A 21,967-nucleotide genomic window follows, 5' to 3' on the forward strand; every position below is an offset into this window, starting at 1 on the left:
AAGATGGAATACTGCTTAAGCCGGTCCTTGTGGGCGTAGGCAGTGTTGCATTTTCCATTACTGCTCATGAACAGACGTAATTAAACCAAGACTGCAATTTTCACTGTTTGCCTTGTTCTCGGTGCTTCCGAGGAATCTACTTTCCAGATTTTATTTTGACGAAATACATATTTTTGTATTTGAAATCTACCTAATGTTACAATTTATACATCTCTGGAACAAGTGTTTTTGAAACGTTTATATAAACTTCTTTGCTCAAACAGTTTGCTGAAGTATCATGTCCCATAATTCTGATTGCCCTTTTTATACAAAATTGCCTCCTTTTCTTATTGTACCAAATCTCCCGTATTAAATAGAATATCATTACAACCACTGTTTGTAATTTCATGTGACTTGTGGTACGAGGGTCTTTCTAAATATAATAAGTATCGTGCTGAAGTATGGTACAGATTATTGTACAGACTTCAAATTTAGTTTATCCTTTCAATGTAATCGTCGAGAAATCCAAGAGGTGAGCGCTGCAGAGTAGTCTCCCCCTGGTATGGTCTTAAGTAACTGAACGATTTCACTCCATTGTGCTTTATTCGATAAATATTTGTGCAAAGCCAGCATCTGTGTCAGCACTGGAGAGAGGAAAAAGTCGCAAAAAAAATCTAGTGAATAAGCGGGGTGATTGTGTTGTTCCACTTGTTCATCTCTCAGATACTTTTGAACGTGTATCTGGCACTTTTGCGAATCGTAACGTTATTATGTATGAATGGAAGACCACAAAGACTGGCCCTTTGACGCATTTTTTATATTTCCTTTAATAGCTGTCGGTACTTCGTCTCTAAAAGTTTTAAGTGGCTGGCTTCCCTCACGGTGTACGCATTTGTACAACAGTACCTCTTGAGTTAAAAATAATAAATGGAATGAAAACATTTTTGACTTTTTTATACTATTTTTACAATTACCGGTCTACTTTTCACTGCCACTGTCTGCTGTGGCTCGTTGAAGTATATTAAGGTTTAATCTTCTGTTAGGAGCTGTGACATTGTGCGATCATCAAAATTAGACAAGGCAGTCTGAAAGACAGCTAAATCCCCCGCCACTGTTATGGATGGAGAAATGGTAAACCTTTGACCCTGAGCTGTGACCTTGACCTTGAACTGACATGGCTGATTCGTGCACATCGTCTTGATGAGGTGATTATTTGACCCAAGTTTCATGAAAATCCTTCTAGTGGTTTAGAAAATACAGAGCTCAAACATTTGACCTTGAGTTGCAACCTTGACCTTGAATTGACATGGCTGACTCATGAGTTATTGATAAGTTGATCATGAGACCCAAGTTTGATGAAAATCCTTGAAGGGTTTTAGGAGATACAGAGTGGACACAAAATTGGACACAAAATTGAATGCTCAAACCTTAGACCCTAAGGTTTGACCTTGACCTTAAGCCTGCATGGCTGACTCATGAGTTCTGCATATCGTCTTGATAAGGTGATCACTTTACTCAGGCTTCATATGAATTCTTCAAGGGGTTTAGGAGATACAGAACGGATACAAAATGGAAGACTCAAACCTTTGACCCTGACCAACATGGCTGACTCATAAGTTTCATGAAAATCGTTCAAAGGGTTTAGGAGATACAAAGCGGACACCAAATGGAAGGCTCAAAACCTTGACCCTAAGTTGTGACCTTGACATTGATCGGCATGGCTGACTCAAGTGTTCTGCATATCATCTTGATGAGGTGATCACTTGACCCAAGTTTTATAAAAAAAAAATCAAAGAGTTTAGGAGATACAGAGCAGACACAAATTAGAAGGCTCGAACATTTGACCCTGTGTTGTGACCTTGACCTTGAGCCAGCATGGCTGACTCATAAGTTGTGCACATTGCCTTGATTAGGTGATCATTTGACCTAAGTTTCATGAAAATCCTTCAAGGGGTTAAGGAGATACAGAGCAGACACAAAACGGAAAGCTCAAACCTTTTGACCCTAAGTTGTGACCTTGACCTTGAGTCAGTATAGCTGACACATGAGTTCTGCACATTATCTTGATGAGATGATCATTTGACCAAACTTTTATAAAATTCCTTCAAGGGGTTAAGGAGATACAGAGCGGACACAAAATGGAAGGCTCAAACGTTTGACCTTGAGTTGTGACCTTGACCTTGAGCCAACATGGGTGAATCATGAGTTTTGCATATTGTCTTGATGAGGTGAGCATTTGACCCAAGTTTCATGAAAATCCTTCAAGGGGTTTAGGAGATATGGAGCGGACACGAAAGTGTTACGGACAGACGGAAGGACGGACGGACAGAAAGACGGAAGGACGGACGGAGACCATTCCTATAACCTCCCACCACTCGTGGCGGGGGATCACTAACCTTTTCACCTTTGCTTAAGCACATTTCACCCTATTGGCCTATTGCTTCTTGGTTAACATGTGAAGCATCAATCTGGCACAAACTTTTATCAAACCCAAGTGCTTGATGAGAATCGCAAGAGTTCTCCCCGTTGACATGCCTAGAAAAGACGATATCTCGAACACGGTGTACCTAGCGTCTTCATCATTTAGACGTGTTACAACAGCACGTCATTGCTGGTTTGGTCTTCAAGGACGAGCCCTGTCTTTATAGACTGCCTGACCGTTTTTAAATTTAGGTACCTATCCGAAAAAAAGTTTGGTTTGATACTGCAGATTCCTTATATGAAGCATGCAGTTCACTGATTATCTGCCAAAGAACAATATACTTTAATGTCGTATTTTTTCATACACTCCTACAACGATTTCCAACAGGATTATGATTATTTGTACACTTATATTATATTGTATTGAAAACCTATTTTAATGGTTTTGTATTTGCGTCTAACTAATTAGCAATTGAAACAGGACGTTACTCTAGAAATAAGACAGCATCAGCATCAGAAATCTGCATTGCTGCGTGTTTTGTCGTCAGAACAGGGATATAAAAGATGAATATCATTTTATCATAGTGTGTCCATCGTACAAGAATAATTGAAAAACTGTTTGCCTTGTTCTCGGTAGTTCCGAGGATCTACTTTCCAGATTTAATTTAAAATCATATTATTACAGAAGGCCAAATGCAATGAAATTTATTGAACTTCTCAATAGTGATAAACAATGTATTAAAAGAAATTTATCTAAATTCATTTATCATCCATTCATACTGAGAACATCTTTATTGTAAATAGTGGTATACTTTTAGTCTTACGTGTCCAATTGATACTTCCGTGTATAGTTGTTAAATGTATAAGACTCATCCTCCATAACATTCTATGTTACATGCAAAAACAATTATTTCATTCAAACATGCTTACGTTATTTGTTATTTGTATAAAATCACATGACATTATTTAAACGTATATGTATATATTGTATTCATGACAAAACACTGTACACTTTACGTCAATAAATTATTCTGTTTGTCGGTTTGTCTCTTTGTCTGTCTGTCTGTCCATCTAAAACATAATATTAGGTTATTTAACATTGTTCTGTACAATACGGAGATATATTTGGACGAGTACCCAGCTGAGAAAACCATATTGGACGAGCCACTAGGCGAGTTCAATATGGTTTTCTCAGCTGAGTACGAGTCCAAATATATCTCGTATTGTACAGTACAATGTTAAATTACCTTTTTATTCTATATCTATTTTATCTTACTATAATAATAGTTTAAATTAAAAATGTTTCACTGAATACTGTATTCCTGCCTTTCTAGTTTTTCCACGCTTGGTATGAGTGCAAATATATATTATACAGAACAATGTTAGACCTTAAATAACCTTTTTATTCTATATTTATTTCACTTCATATGTAATATACGTAATTCATTGAATGTTGTTTTTTCTGCGTATCATCATTAAAATAGTATTTGGTGCAACCTCCCTACAACAGCCATTTGGCGATTTGGGTGGTAATAATGCTTTGCTGAGATATTATGCCCTCAAACATTGTCAGCAAGTTTGGTGAAGATCGGATGAAAACTGTTCGACTTAAAAGAGCGGACAAGGCTAAACTCCCCGTTTTTCGAGTAATTCAAGGACTATAATCAAAGAGTGCCTAGAACAATTTGGCTGGTTATCGAAACTGGCCGAGATGTAATGCCCACAAACATTGTCAGCAAGTTTGTTGAAGATCCGACGAAAACTGAATTATAGAGCAGACATGTTTTGGATGCTGACCGCCAGTCCGCTGCCATTCATAATCTTCTCCATTTTGTTTCTTAACCGTTAAATAAAAACTGCTGAGGTAGCTATTCAGACAGTCAGGGCTGATACCAATTTCTAGGTTTCGTCCGGAACGGCTTCTTTAAGCGATTTTTCAAATACATGTATTCCAACATCTGATGATCCTTTTTACTGTATTTTTAAGTTTTTGATTATTAACGAACGTTTTAATATCTAAATCAGATAGCATTGTTATCCCTTGAATCGTTTTTGTGTGACAAAAAAATCTCAAATTAAATCCAGATTTCAAGACGCATAATCAAACTCTGTACATAGAGCGCCTACTTCATCCGATTTACATTCGGAACATTTTCACGCGTTTCGGGCTTTATCGTATGTTTAACATGGGACTGTTGAACCGTCCAAATACAAAAAATACAGGATTTTTTGTATGCGCGTGCGTCCAGATACAGAAAATACAGGATTTTTGTACGCACGAGCATCCAAATACCGTAATATATTGTACGGTCACGTGTTGCAAATGAACGTTCGCGATTGGATAGATAAAATAGGTATAGAATAATTGTTGATATTTGATTTAACTTACGCAGTTTGTCAGGCAGTGTGACCATCTGGATTTCGCTAATTGTTTCATTTGTAGGTAACCAGACCCTCCAAAATGGTTTGACTCTCTTTTTGTTAGTGCTCCCAACATCAGCTGTATAACTACAAGTTGTCGAGTCATTATCATGTGCAAGTATTGAATACTTTTCTTGCTGAGGTGGTAGATTATCAGAATGCCTCGAAAATTCTCCCTCAACTATATCTCCTATATAAATAATCAAACACGTATTTACTCACGTATTTACTCATGACAATACATAACGATTTTAACAACACAAAGTCACAAACAGCAGAAAATAAACAAATATTTTCTGTTCAAATGATTTAACTACCAAAAAGCCTGAAATTAAATATGACCAAATTATTAGTTCTCGTTTCCCTATTAAACAAAGAAGAGTGACTCTGTTAATATGCAACACATGCACTGTTTGTAAGTCACCGTTATTACCTCAGGGCGTCAACCGTCATAACCACGCACGCCAGTTTCTAATAATCCATTTGCATAATTCATAAGTAAATTTACTCAAAACGAGGGCTACTGAATCGAACTGAAAAATATTTTCTGTAACCAGTGTCCATCGCAACAGTTACAAATGTCTTTTGTGACAAATGTCTGTAACAAAAAGACGAGTGAGTTTTTAGTGGTAAAATGAAATAAGGTAAACAAGCAGTTTGACGTGGCATTCTTATTGAATGATTTTTGTCAAATATCATTGCCTTTAAAAATGCATTCAAGATAAAAAAAATATCAGCTGTAAATTAAATGATTTATACCGCAGAAAAATATTAAAGATGAAAATGTACCAGTTCCATATGATTACGAATTATTGGTCACAAGCAGTAGAAGTAATATATAACTACAGCATTCTTTGGGTTCATCCTGAAGGTTGACCATACAATGTCATTGTCTCTTGATATGATGTACTTATAATATTCAGGTTTATAAAATGTGTCAGTCAACAAGCATAACTATATGCCTCTTGCATAATATATTTTAAATCTGCTTACTCCAACTTAACAGTATCAACATATCATATGTTTATAAACTCAGTAAATTTTAGGTTAGTATACATCAATAACTTTTTTTATAAACGGATATGAAAAGGGTACTGTAGTTATGTTTGCAGCGAATGTTCATACAATTAATATAATCGTATACAGGTTCTTTTAATCTAACATATGAAAGATGTATAGGATATGGTGACAGCTTCAAATATCTAAAAATTAAGGATTTTGATTTTTATTTCACAAGCATTCTGTTCTATTATTCGCCTCCTTATTCAACGATTGTTAAAAGTATGCTTTTTGGATATTGTCAATGGCTAAAATGTGTAAAGTATGTTCTAAATTATATGTTGTAATGATGATGTGTGTTAAGGTTATTTTTACATTCTTTTGTAATGTATTTGTATATAAGATATTTCGCTAAAAATAAAACAATAATTAATGTTTGAAACAATGTTTAACATTAAAGCGGAAACGCATTTGTTCTTTGACCTACCTATACTGGTGATAGATCCAGACCTATACTGGTGATAGATCCAGACCTATACTGGCGATAGATCCAGCTTAATATGTATTAATCGGTAGTTTATCAATGCCTATTAAACAAATTCCAATCGACCATGAAAATCACATGACCGTTGGAAAAGAAATTTAAATGCTACTTTCTTATTTCCATTTTTAGTGTGTCACCCCACATTAGCCTTAAATCTTTTAAATATACTAAAATAATTTCAATACTCAAAATCTAATATCAACTGATAACAAAACGATTGACCAAAACCTCGACGGCAGAAGTCTTTTAACTGTAAGGGGAGAACACTGCGTGGGAGACTGAATTCCTATAGAAAGCATGAGAAAAAGAAAATACCAGTTAATTGCAACAACCATTTGTAATGGATCATCATCGGTAAACTGTCTTTTGTTAAATACTCACTATACTGGCATCCTGGTCCATACCAAAAGCTTGCACAACCGGAAGTACATTCCCCAGTAGTATCGTCACATTGTTCATTGTTTCTGCAGTGGCACATAAAACCGCATTTAGGACCAAAACGAAATACATCGACTGCTTGTTGGGAACATTCAGCATCTGTGCAAAGCAAAACATATTTTCAAAAGAAATGAAATAACAGTATACTCAGCTTAAAGATGAAAACAACAATGAATAAGTGCTGTAAAGAAATTGTGTCCGGTTAAGTATTTTATAACATGTAAAAGATAATACGAAGGTCCATAACTTCCTATATCATGATATGGGTTTTACATTTTTTACAAGATAAGGTATTTGCAAGGCTAAATTAATAAATTACATTGCTGTTTCAAACAGAGAATGGTTGTTTTCTCTTTTATCATGGGATCAGGCAGACTTAGCAACATGAAGGTGTTTTCAGAAGTTATTAGTCCCCTGCTGGTTGAAAACCAGCCTCGGGGACTATAGGAATATGTTTTTCCGTCCGTCCGTCCGTCATTCTGTCTTCCGTCATGTCCATATCTCTGTGATTCACTAAGGGATTTAATATTACTTGGCACAAATGTTCCTCATGATGAGACGACGTGTCCTGAACAAAACCCGGATCCCTGGCTCAGAGGTTAAGGTCACAATTATTGGAGGTCAAAAGTCAACAGGGCTTTTTTCCTGTCCGGTCCATAACTCTGCCATTCATGAAGGGATTTCAATATTACTGACCACTAATGTACCTCATAAAAAGACAATGTGTCATGTACTACGTTCATATCCCTAGCTCAAAGGGCTCAAAGGTCAAGGTCACAGTTGTCAGTCAAATGTTAAAATGGCATGGACAGAGTCTGTTTCGTTTCCGGTCCATAATTCTGTCATTCTTTTAGTGATTTTAATGTTGCTTGGCACAAATGTTCCCCGTAATGAGACGACGTGTCACGGGCAAAATCCGGGCCCCTGGCTTAAAGGTCAAGATCAATTGGAGGTCAAAGGTCAACAGGGTTTTTTCTTGTCCGGTCCATAACTCTGCCATCCATGAAGGGATTACAATATTACTTGGCTTAAATGTTCCCCATGATAAGACGACGTGTCACGTGCAACACCAAGAACCCTAGCCTAAAGGTCAAGGTATCACTTGGAGATCAAAGGTGAATAGGATTGTTTTCCTGTCCGGTCTATAAATTTGTCATTTAAAACATTCAAAAATATTCCCCTTGATGAGACAACGTGCCATGCGCAAAACCGGGCCCTTAGCTGAAAGGTCAAGATCACACATGGAAGTGAAAGACCAAAAGGCCTTTATTCCTGTTCAGTCAGTAACTTAAAAATCTTTAAATTTCATTTCTTTAATATTACTTGGCACAAATGTTTACCACCATGAGTCGGAGTGTCATGCGCAAGAACTAGGTTCCTAGGTCTAAGGTCAAGGTCACACTTAGAGACCAAAGGTCAGATACAAGAATGTCTTTATCCGGAGCATTTCTTCTTCAAGCATAGTGGAATTGTAATGTAGCTTGGCACACATGAATACTATCATGAGGCTGATTGTCATGCATAAGAACCAGGTCCCTAGGTCTAAGGTCAAAGTCACACTTAGAGGTCAAAAGTCAAATTCAGGAATGGCGTTTTCCGGAGCATTTCGTCTTCATGCATGGATGGATTTTGATGTAACTTGGTACAAATGTTCACCACCATGAGGCACCTTTGCTTTTAGAATTACTTCCCTTGGCTAACTATAAATAGCTTTTATTGTAACTTTGTTATTACTGGCTCTAATAGCCCGGCTTATAAATCCTAAAATATGGCCCAACCTTGCACATTTTAGTAGAGACTTAAGATAATACATTTCTTAAAGAACAATACCAGAAGATAAATTCTGGATATGGAACACTCGAATCAGTCAACCATGAAAGCCTGGTTAAGCTGTTTTATGACGTCATCTTTAGGACTATTGAATTCGTAAAAATAATTTGATCATGTTCAGCAACGTTTAAAATTTTATCGCCTTTTTCGAAATTTTAATAATCTGGTGACAAAACAATTGGGCTGTGTGGAGCTTCTTAAAGTTACATTATTTTAAGAAATATCAAAGAAAGGTTATTTTTTGAATAATTTGTATGAACAGGGATAAATTATCTAAAACGACGTATCACATTTCTTAAACTTTACATCCTGTTTTCAAACAACGACAATTTTTTTTTATAAAACAGTGTTATAAAAAAGAGGAAACAAGTGTTCATAATTAGATTATATCGCTTTAGAATTGTTCCGACTATAAATGCCTTTTCGGGTTATTTTAAACTTGTCCACACATACGGGAGAGATGTCTCTTGTTTTGCTCATTCTAAATGTTGTATATTTCTTTCTTGTGGATACGAACTAAACCTCGTGTTTATGTAATAATCAATTCATATGTAGATCTTAATTTGAATTAAATACTTTCCTATACTTTTGCAGCGATATATTACTTGATATAACATAATGAAGAACAATGTAGAGTGGTTAATTTTATGACTATTTCGCAACAGAGCTAGGCTAAGGGATGGCATATAAAATACTAAGAAAAGCAAACCCTTTCTAACTGCTAGAAAGCAAGAAACGTATATAAACTGAAAGAAGAAATATTCCCTTAAAGAATATTTGTAGGGATAGGTCAGAGAGATTTTATTAGTACCGCGGTGTTGCATACAGCTGTAAACTGTATGACAACATGCACTTACCAAATCTTATAGCGTCATACTTAGACTTTTTTAAATACCGTTCAAATTACTACATGCACATATTTTTACTCATTTAGAAAAATATATTGATAGTAAAATGTCAAAATTACAGCTAATTGAAACATGCAATATCAAATACTTTTATTCACATCAATGCCTCAACCCATTTAGAAGCGGCTCAATAAAAAACTTAATATATCTAAGTATCTAGCTCATATTTTATTGTTTATTGTAGTCATTTAAAACATTTGTTTAGAACTATTATTTTAAAAGTGGTATGTGAGATAATATTTTGACACGAACTAATGCAAGTTGATCCCGATAAGGTAAAATATCCGGAAAGAAGATGTGTGTTGTGTGTGTGTGTCCGGATGGGGTCGTGGGGGATGGGGGGGGGGGGGGGGGGGGGGGGGGGAGAGGGGGGTTACTCATCCGAATATACTTTTTAACTGATGAATAAAACTGAACATTAGCGCATGTTTGAAACGATTTATTTCCTTACTAAATTTCTTTTTTGGGGTGTTTTTACCTGTCAGAGATACATTATTCTATTGTATAAATTAATATGGAAAAATGTATGATTGCTTAATAATATTGTGACGACTTTGATCTAACATATTTATATCAAACTGCATTTCAACAGTGAGATGATGTACTGTGCTAGTCTGTCGTATGACTGTAGACAAAATATTTATAAATGTACTTTTACATATGTTTCTAAGTCAACAAATTACATTACAATTTGGACAGGCTACCTCATTAGTATATGTTAAGATTGCTTCTGCATTATAAATGATAAACCTATGTACCATTACTATGACTTTACGTAAATTGCGGTATGGTAAATGTGTATGTTACCGGATGAACCTAAGCATTTTTACACATCTTAGTACTTTAAAACGATTGCATTTAATGAAATGAAATGAAATAAATAGTTCTACCGAAGTTAATTGGCTTTCCAAAACGGGACTACAAATATCAGAACGTTTGGATGTACGATTGCTTACAGACGTCGCGTCGTCATTCTTTTGTGATTACACTAGACATTAGTCATAAGACACTTTCATGATGTTGCATGCTAGTATAAATATATGCCCCAAGTTGAAAAGTTTGTCTATAAAAACAGTTAAAGTAATGCAAAACTGAATCAGTGTAAACAATATTAAAGAAAGACAAATAAAAAATGTGCTTATATGATATAAATAATAAATTAGCAGTTTCCATTTTTGTATGTACTACATTGACGCGTCCGAAATACGCATCCCTTAACCTTTATAACACGAATATATTTAGCTGATTTTTATTTTTCACTATGGCCATAGACCTTTAGGATAATAGATCAATAACATCTTTGTAAGACGATAGGTCAATAACAACTCTGTAAGACTTTTTCATGGTTTGTGTGATTAAATTATGTTCTCATGTCAGTTTTCGTTCAATCTAAAATATTCATTTGTCACATATAAATATAGTTTGGTTAACGTAAGAAATAAATCGCGACTTAGTACTGTTCATTTGAGTATATCTTTAATTACATTAGTTAGCAAAAATATAAAGAATGATACACACATCATGCCGTTACAAGAAGAGTAAAACAGCTTTGTAAGATTTATAGAAACATTTCACTTAAAATATCACACCCATATCTTTATATAAATCAAGCTGTTAAAAATATCGCATTTTAATTAGATATAATAAAACATTTTAGTTCAATTACTGCGCATCTGAGCTCTGATCTGTGATAAATCAGGTGAAAATCCACTCGACGGCCTTCTTTATTTTTATTCTTACATGGTCATTGAAATTTCATGATAAAACTTTGCTGGGCTTCATTTATCCAAGTAGTAATAAACCGGACGTCATGTCACCATTTGACGTCATAATGGACTTCATAATGCTGTCATACCGGTCCGCGCGTCAACCGTTGTTTATCACAGATTCTAACACAACCGAATTCATTTTCCTATCTGATTATTGTGTATTTTTATATATCAATACATTTTCCTGACGTCACAATTATTACGTCAGTCACACAGGAAAAGAAATCAACACAAAATAGAAAATAGGCAAATACTAGCATTTGATGGATGTCGTCAAGGATGTGTGTGTGTTCGGATTTAACGTTTTTTCAACAAGTTTTCAGTCTTATAAACGACGGTTTCTACTTGTAGCAGTGAGCACAATGCCCAGCTTTATAGTGCAGCCACACCGTAGACACGTGGCATGATACCCCACCAAGTCGGTTCGAGCCTCGCTCGGGGCGTTGAATTCTTCATGTGAGGAAGCCATCCAGCTGGCTTACGGAAGGTCGGTGGTTCTACCCAGGTACCCGCTCGTGATGAAATAATGCACGGAGGGGCACCCGGGGTCTACCTCTACCGTCAAAGCTGGAAAGTCGCCATATTACCTATAAATGTGTCGGTGCGACGTTAAACTCAACAAAAAATACCCCACCAAGTCACATTATATTGACACCGGGCTGACCAGTCCTTGCACTATCCTCTCAATGCTGAGCGCCAAGCGAGGAAGCTGCTAGTACCATTTTTACGTTTTTGGTATGACGCGGCCGGGGATCGAACCCACGACCTCCTGCACTCGAAGCGGACGGTCTACCACTAGGCTACCGAGGCGTACTTTAAAGTCCTTCGTAACGTGTAAGAATCGAAATAATATATCAAATTTAGTGATATGCTCTTCATTGTTTGTCATCTGATGCGTACTATTATATCACTCGAGCTACGCCCTAGTGATATTAATTCTTATTTCTTAAATATACAGATATTGACTACTTTTTTCTTTGTTTATTAAACTGCAAATCCATTTAGGTCAGAATGTGCAATTTATTTAATGGTAAATCGCCATGAATGATTCCACTTAATTATTCTTTATGAGACCACGAACCTTTTAATCTAAATACATAAGTGCCTGGATACTTGTAACTAACCAATACCAATATTATAACACATAAATCACGGTAATGCGACAAATATGCACAATATATTTCCATTTACCGATTACCTCCCTTTTAATTGCGTTAACTGATTATTTTTCAGGAAAATGATATATTCGTTCGCAGATAATGTCACAAAAGTGTAATAAGTGTTGTTTTAAGGGTTTTGTATTAAAACTGAGTATTATATTACAAACATTTTACGGTAATTTTGATAAAAATAAAAATGAACGGTAGCTGTTTATAAATCACAATGAATATTTTATTCTTTTTCTGAAATATATTATTTATTTACATTATTTCAATTTTGCATTCCTATCAAGATAAATTATATAACAATTTTGTCAGGATTCATTAAAAAATATAACTACTAAGAGCATTTTTATCAAAATAACGGAAGTCGTTGTGCATGAATAAGCTTGAGAGTAAACCTGCTTTTGATACTATAAATAGAAAGATATTAACACAAAACACTTAAATCCCAAAAATCTTAAAGATTCATTAAAAATCGAGTGAAATATGACGATTTAAAAAGAAATATGCTGAAAATATCCTTTGTATGAGTTGTCTGCCCCTGACAAGAGAAGGTGCGAAAAGTCAGTGTTCCATATCCAGATTTCTATTTGACATAACCTTCAAGCATTTTATGTGCATGGCTTGTCTCTACTAAAAAGTGCAAGATCGAATGACTTAAAAGCCGGGCTATAAGGACAAATCGAAATCGAGACCACTTTTCTGTGGTACAGTATGCATGTTACATCAAAATTTTAGATGTATTTTGACCTATCTCTACCTGGTAAAGATTTTGGTGTGGACTTATATTATATAGATATTTTAGGATTAACTTCCCTTTGTTGTCACTATAAATAACGTACCACTTTTCTGTGGCATAACAAGCATGTTACATCCAATTTTTAGGTGTATTTTGACCTATCTTTAGCTGGTAAAGAGTTTTGTGTTGACTAATATTATATAGAATTAACAACTGTAGCTTTTTGTATATGCAAATTTCAATCAAAGTGTTTTGTTATAACATATTGTATATATAGTACAATATTGTTTATGCATCACTGACAGATATTCATTATGCTATTCTGCAGTAGAGAAAATTAGGTCCCTTCCAGTAGGGGACTTTGTATTGCATGGCAATACTTGATTCACTTGTTATGTCTTCCATATCACTGTGGTGGGAGACATTATTGAATTACTCCTGTTTGTGTGTGTGTCAGTCTGTGTGTTTGTGTCAATCAGTCACAAAACTTGTCCGCACTTAAGTCGAACATTTCTCATCCGATCTTCACCGAACTTGAATAAAATGTGTTTGCCAATAAGTTCTCGGCCAAGTTCGATTACTAGCCAAATCTCCAAGTGCCAAGGCACTTCGGAATTTTGGCCCTTGAATTACCGAAAATCGCTCAGGTCTTTGGGCATAGATGACTCGTATACTATTAATCAGGTGAATAGTAGAATATGAGTCATTTATGCCCAAAGACCTAATCATGTCAGATGATTAGGCATTTCAGGTTTTGGTGCATGGTTGACTCATATACTACTATTCAGATGATAAGGCAGTTGTGGGAGATATGCGCTTTTCTAAAAAGCATCTCTATTTCATTTTTATTTACATTGCAGAAGTAATGTTATGTTTTAGTTGCGTCAGCGTTTATTATAGATCTGACGTAAAAGTGAAAATTTAATGAAGTAATACAGATTGTATTAAGTGTACAATAATAAATTGTATTTTATCTGATAAAAAAATTAAAAGTAAATAAATTTCCTGTGATTGCAATATGTCAACATATCAACGTTTGACAAGACTGAGAAACTGTGCATGGGTTACTCTTCATGGTATATTTTTCATACACTGGTTTATTAAGTTAAATAAATTTGATGGCTGTAATTTAAAAGTTAATCTAGTCGTGTCCCAAATAATAATAAAAAGTGTTATAGACCACACGAGTGTTTTCTTCCAGTTAGTTTGATTTTACTTTTTCATTTACATTTCTGAGTAAATGCCATCAGTTATACCACTAGACGTATATTACAAATATTTTGATTAAACTTTTCAATCGAAGTTGTAAAATATGCCAGCTATACTGCTATAAAATTAGGGGTAAAACAGGAGACCTAATATTTCAGGGATAAAATGTAATTAAGTTCATTAGAAGTTGAAACTTTTTCATGAATGTCTAATCCTGATCAAATTTATGCTATGATATATACAGACTATGAAATCATATCTAAGTTTCTACGTTTTTTCTAAACATAATAAAATCAAATGCTTAATAGTAGTAAATAACCTAATTTATTTCACTGCTTAATTTTTATTTATAAATTAGCCTGATTCTTACCTGATCTTTGAAAAATAAAACAAAAAATGAGCAAACAATAAATTTCCAACATTTTTTTTTATAGTTCAACACATAATTCATCATGACAGAATGTCATAAGTAAAAAAAATGATTTAAATAATTTTCCTTGTTGGAAATTGAGGAAGTATATTTTTCATTTGTGGCCACTTAAACCAACGAGTCACTAATTCATTGAAAGAGATTCTTACTCATGCTTTTGTTAAATATGTTTAAGCAAGGAAATCATACCAATTTGTTCTTGTATGTGTAACAATCGTGAAACATCGGGTATCTCCATATACTCCGTACCATACGGAGCATACAGATCATGGTGGTCAGATTATATGTAGTATATGTATATATAGAGAATATTAGGTTACTGTCTTATAAATTTAAATTTATTAAGTGAGTCGTAGAAAATATAAAAGTCGAGGCTCTGCCGAGACTTTTATTTTTTCGTAGACGAACTTAATAAATTTAGATTTATAAGACAGTAACCTAATGTTCTATTTATCCTACCTTCTGATCTTAATTCATTCTTTAATTAAAATTCAAAATTTACCAACTAGATCTGAGTCTGTCTTGCACAGAAATTAATACGCCCCACCATTACACAAACAGGTCTTTAAAATAAAAATATTACAAAATAAGAGCCGAAAAACAAAGGCTCACCTTGTTTTGCTTTGTGTCCGACTTCTCTGTTCTGCTGAACATTAAAGAATAATTTTAATTTGCTGCCAAGTGAAGTTTTGTCCTAAGTTCAGTTGAATGCCGGATTACCCATCTTCACCAAGCAAACGATTGACGAGACTTATATACAGGCCATATCGCCGCTTGACAGAACAAATAGGCAAACCGTTTCCTCGATGATTTTATTCAATAACACTCCATTCCAGATGCAATATATTCCTAGATTGAAGTGTAGAAAGCTAAAATTCTGAACAAACACTATACATGAGTCACTTTCCAAGTTTCAAGTTTATTCAAGTTTCAAGTTTTATTTCAAATCCTGTCCCTTTAAGGGCATCAGCATTACAGATAAATGCATATACATATACAAATTAACAGCCAAAACAGTTCAGCAAACAAATATCATGAACCATCTAAACATTAGTAACATTTACTAACAACAGGAATGTAATCAACATAAACTCAAAGTAGCATGCATGAGCCCTGTCACAAGAAAACCGACCCAACGACCCCACAAACATGGCGAATCAAAACCAGGCCATGCATCCGCGCAGATCCAGTAGAGCCCAGAAAACACCCGCACTCACTGCAGAAATTTAAAGACGTCTTAACTGACAGATTAAGCTCCACCAAAACCCACAGATACACAGACCGGCCAAGACCCAACCAAACAACGAATCCTGAGACGGCCAAAAGTAACAGAGCCCATACAAAAACTTTCTTACTCAGATACAAAAATTCTTTGAATTAATATGGGGTGGTTATAAAAATTGAGCATTTAAGTATGTGAAGTTTGTTGACCCGGAAGGTGGTATACCATTAATCAAATGCAGACATAATCTTTTGCACAAGAATAGCTAATTTAAGTAAAATTGTCCTATCTCTATTTGCAAACAGTTGTTCAAAATTATACTGTTTGGTCTTCTAAAATGCACTGATAAATATTTTCTACGAAGAACATTTAAAATGGGAACATTCAAAAATATAATGAAATTCATCACTAAGGAGTGGTTATTACACAAATGGCAAGTTCTTAAGTTATGAGCTAGGTTAATAAAACGACCTTCTCAATCGGTAGTTTGTGACTGCTGCATCTAAACGACAAAGAGACTGAGCCAGGTTTTTTGGTAAAAGTTTAAGGTAGTTTTCCAGTTCAAAACAGACTTAAATATTCTATAGGTACAACATTTACTAGATCTATTTTAACTGCTCATTCCAAGATTGGATATATTGGTCCTTAATTCTATTCTTAACAATATGTTTAAAATACAGTGGAGATACAACAGATTGGCTTAACCAATAATCAGCAAAACCCAACTCTTGCAAAGAGTTTTTAACATAATTTATCCAAAGCGAATGGTAATATTTTTCTTATCCAACTCATACATAAGTCTATACATAATGCTACAAATTTTATCTTTTTTAGCATTAATTATTTTGCACCAAAAGTTAAGAATTCTACCTTTTATCATTAAATCTATAGGCAGAGTGCCAAGTTCACCAAAAACCATAACATTAGGTGTACACTTTTTAACACTCAGTAACATTTTTAAGTATTTCAACTGAAATTGTTTTATAATTTCAACATTACCAACACCCCATGTTTCCACACCATACAATAGTATTGGGCTCACCATTGTATCAAACAATTGTAATTGTAAGTCTATATCAAGAAATAATACTCTTGATTTCTTTAGCACTGCAAACATTGCTTTCCTTGCCTGATCACACAAGTACTTTGTAGTTTTATTAAATGAACCATTATAATTGAATTTCACACCAAGATAACTAAAGTCCTCTACAACTTCTAATTGACTGTTGTTGAAAATAGAAAGCAGATACATGTTTACGTTTACCCTTGAGAATATAACAACTTTTGTTTTAGCAGTGTTTACTTGTAGTTTCCATAACTCACAATACGAGTGCATAGCATCTAAAGCAATCTGAAAATCTTGCTCAGATTCTGCGGACACCACAGTGTCATCAGCATATAGTAAGAGAAACAACTTCAAGAATACTTCAACTGTATCATCACTTAGTAAATCTTGTACAGACTGTGATAAAACTTTTAAACCCTGAGAATTACTGGAAACATGCTCTACCAGATCATTAAGAAAAATTGAAAATAATATCGGGGAAAGATTCTCTCCCTGACGTACCCCAGTAGAACTTGTGAAAAAGCTGGAAAGACCTTGGCTACTTTTGACACATGACTTCGCTTTATCATAAATATTATATATGACTCTAAAAACTTTACCGTCTATAGAATGTCTTAACCAATTTACCCCAGGACAAGTTCTATTTACAGAATCGAACGCCTTTCGGTAGTCAATAAATGCACAAAAAAGCTTACGGCCTTTACTAAAATAAAAATCAATTAACATTTTCAATGTAAATATGTGATCTGTTGTACCATAATCTTTGCGAAAACCAGCTTGTTCTTCGCATAATATACCAGAGCTTTCGAGGAATAGATTCAATCTACGATTTAAAATACAAGTAAAAGCTTTCCAAAGCAACTCAAATAGTTATCCCTCTGTATTATCTGGGTTGTTGATATCTCCCTTCTTCTTGTAAATTGGAAAAATGACCCCTTTACACCAACATTCAGGGATACATGCCGAATTTAGAATAATATTAAATAATCTACTCAAAACTGGTAACATGACACCCTTTGAGTGTTTAATGTACTCATTTAAAATATTATCAAATTGTGAACAAGCTTTGTTATTACTTAAACTACTAATCGCATACAAAATCTCATTTTCTGTAATCTCGGAGTTCAATTCAGAATTATAATCTGAAACACAGTTAATATCAAAACCTGTATCATCATCATCAATATTTTCATTCAACTTACTAAAGTGTTCAAAGAAAGCTTCAGATGATATTTTGGACAAAACCTTGTTTCTTTCGCCAGAGTATTTATTCAACATAGACCAGTAAGCTTTAGGGTCCGAGTGGCGCAGATTTTTTAGCTTGCTGTTAACAGATTATTATACATACGAAATTTTTTATTTATTTCTCTTTTATACACTTTACTAGACTGTTTTAAAATTTGAAAATTCTGAAGAGAATTCAAACGTCTGAAATTCTTTTTGGCATGCATATACTCAATTCTTCTAACATTACACTCCTCATCATACCATGGTTTTCTATAAACCCGGCTACTTCCAAGATCTGCTTCTTAAATTTAACCCTTTTGATCAGGTTAGCCTTATCAGCTGCTTTAGTTAGAAGCTCAGAAATATCTGAAACAATGTTATCAATATTTTCGGACACTACTTCCTTAGGTTGTTCCGAAAAGCTATCTAAACTGTCTATAATTTTTTGTACTTACCTAAATCAAAAGAATTTATAAATTCAGCTTTACAATTGGTATCCCATATGGGCTTTTCAAAAGAATCAGTATCATAGTTATTTCCAGTGTTCCCACATGTGTTTCTACAAATACATTAGACTTACAAACTAATGAAAATTCAATAGGTATATGTAAATCTGATAAAATAGGATCAAAGAAAGAACCTCAAATTTTGCAATACAAGGAAATAGTTCAGGTGACATCAAAACATAATCTATACACTTCTTTTGGTAGTAGTACATTTTCAATACCCTTATCTTTTCCACACCTTCCATTCACAATGTGAATATCAAAAGTTTTACAAAAATCCAGTAATCTGTAACCATAGTTATTGTATGTCAGATCCTTTGAAAAACGTTCTGTAGGAATACCAAAATATCTAAATTACATTTGTTAAATTGATGTTGAGCTTCAAAGTCAAATTAACATCACTATATTCTCTCAAAATAAATGAAGTCTGAATTTACTCCAGTTTTTGAGTTAAATCTCCAAGCAAACAAAAATGACATTCGATCAGAGATAATACGAAAATTATCATTTTCAATTATCAAAATGTCAATATGAGTATTGGGAAACTTTGGTGGAATTATTAAACAAATACAAGATTTACTTCAAAAACATGTCAATCTAAACATAAGACAGTTGACATTTTTTGAATTTAAAATGTACCTGATACAAATGATCTTTAATTAGTATGAAACAATTCCACGATTTTACGTTTATATTCTACGTATAAGACAATGAATTTAATCATTAAAATAATACTATCAAATGTTACATGTTTATTTACAATAGCCAACAACTGTCGTACTGCTTACAAATGCCAATGAAATTACATTTTTTAATTAGTTTATATACAATCACAAACATTTAAAACCAAATTTAACTGTGAAACAGAAAATAAGAAATTTCTTATGGATATGAGAGTATTTGTTCATGTTGTATGACTAAAAAACTAGTTTCATGAATTCATGAAACGTCTGAATTTCTTCCCTTTGTGAAACGTTGCTAAAATATCTTCTTCCCTCGATTGACATCAATACTAATAACACTATCTCCAACTATCACCAGTGAAACATCAGTGTCAGTTTTTAATGTGTTATTTAATCTACGAGAACCTTTCCGGCGATCTAAATTAAGACTTAGTTAAGTCTCAAATTGTCAGCCCCAGACTTAAATATATTCTGGGTTAAAAATATGTATTTATTAGGCATTCTTTCGCTACCTTGATGTTATCATATCAGTTTAAAAATTGCAAAATTTACACATCTGGGATTTACAAAAGTTAATACGCTTACAAAGACAGTTGAGTAAAGTCTTCGAAATGAAGAGCAACAGCTCTCCTGTTGCTTGCTTTGCTTCTTGTATTTCGCTAGACTTCAGATTTCTTCTTGAATGAACATTTGTCGTAACAGTTTGTCCGTTCCTTCACAAAGGAAACGTATTGGACGCTTATCAACAGCCCTCATCGGCGTTTACACGAACGATGACAAACACTTTATGTGTCTATTCATTAAACGTATCGATTCAGATGATCATATATCCTACGATCAATGACCAAAGTGCCACTTCATAAAAATCAACAAACTTCTTAGCCAAGGTCATTCCGTTTCTCCGAGCGTTTCCGTTATAAAAACTTTTTGTAGTAATTGCAAATACGGTATGCATACACTATACATTTGTGACATGGTCTCACGTACCTAATAAAAGCGCGTTTATGAAAATAATTGCATAAATATGTCTTTTAGCAGTTATTCTCAAAAACAAGATGGCGTCGTTTTAAAAAAAAAATCCAAAAAGTAGTCCGCCAAGCTTTATCTAGTCACTGACCAGATAAAGCAAAATTTATCTGACCCCTTGATTTTTGCCTTTATTTTGCATGAAGGTAGGATAAAGTACAGTATACTACATTCAGACTTTATCACCAAATAACAAGCGCATGAAGAATCGATATTTCAGATCACAATAATTTCAGTTCCTCTTTGTAACTGACAGTCTCAGATTACATACTCTAATAGCCAGTTTTGCCTGTCAAATTTGAAAACAAACATGTTATTTAGTTCTCTATATCATTTTTATATAAATTTTGCTTTTGCGCAGTATATCATTAATCATACCACTTCATCAATGAAAGTGGTACTTAAGTAATAAAACGACACGTTTGTTTTCCACTTAGAGAGAAAAGATTTAAAGTGTCTTCAGAGATATGTATCGTATGTACATTGTCTACTTGGTAATTATTTTGATATTTAAACAATTATTAAGTTTCGAGCGGACATTTTCCTTAAATCGATTGAAACGTCTGTAGCTACTCAACCTTCAGATCGTGTATACTTAAGGCTCATTTAAATGATAGTTTCATTCAATTAATGTTATAAGAGACGATGCGGAAAAGTCAGTAGAATGTATTTATAAATATGAAATCAGGGTTTGGATGTTTTCTTCAAATTAAAACATATTTTTGGAAAAAGATTTTTTTTTTCAAGTAACATGACCTTTTATGAACTTAAAATTATTCGAAATAAAAAAGTAGCAATAGAATCCTTGAAAGCATAGAGAAGAGCAAACAAAGTCAGAGCCACACACTGGAAAGTTGGTAACACAAAGATAGAAACTGTAGCTGGAATGTATAGTTCACGGGTTGCTTCGAATACTTATCAATACAATACATCTAAATTATATGAAAACGGAAATATTAGGGGAAGGATTGTGGTAATTGGGGGATGGGTACGTAAAGATTTAGGGAAGTATGAAACTCCACTAACATAACTTAACAACACTGCTTCCTCGGAAATGAAGTTTAAGTTCTAAAGTTAAACCCAAAATCATTTTACTCTTGCTTAGTATAATGTTTCAATTAAACAAAGGGAAATGTGATGAGTAACTGAATTGAGAGCTGCTTATATATGCATTGTAACTAAAAATACAAACTTCAAGTAGGCACTATCTATTTTAGATATATATGTAGCTAACTGCATCAAAGTACGCAGTCTGAAAAAATATTTTATATATCATTTTCTGAAAAAGATACGGAAGAGCATTAGTGCCAGGTGTATGTTATTTATTAACTCGAAATTTCGAGTTACGTATCTCGAAATTTCGAGTTAATGACACGAAATTTCGACT

At 34.0% G+C, this 21,967-nt stretch overlaps 1 protein-coding gene across 1 annotated transcript in view; it reads right to left on the reverse strand.

Annotated features, from left to right (window-relative positions):
- The window catches only part of LOC128546051 (multiple epidermal growth factor-like domains protein 10), a 94,423-nt gene extending 79,507 nt beyond the window's left edge, over positions 1-14,916 (reverse strand). Inside the window, exons 1-3 of the mRNA XM_053544714.1 lie at positions 14,791-14,916; positions 6,746-6,901; positions 4,790-5,011 (exon numbers count right to left, since the gene is read on the reverse strand). Coding sequence (XP_053400689.1) covers positions 4,790-5,011; positions 6,746-6,901; positions 14,791-14,842 — 430 coding nt within the window. The 5' untranslated portion in view covers positions 14,843-14,916. The remainder of the gene's footprint in view (positions 1-4,789; positions 5,012-6,745; positions 6,902-14,790) is intronic.
- Between the last annotated feature and the right edge of the window lie 7,051 nt (positions 14,917-21,967).

Source organism: Mercenaria mercenaria, chromosome 5 (genome assembly GCF_021730395.1).
Source record: "Mercenaria mercenaria strain notata chromosome 5, MADL_Memer_1, whole genome shotgun sequence".
NCBI lineage: Eukaryota > Metazoa > Mollusca > Bivalvia > Venerida > Veneridae > Mercenaria > Mercenaria mercenaria.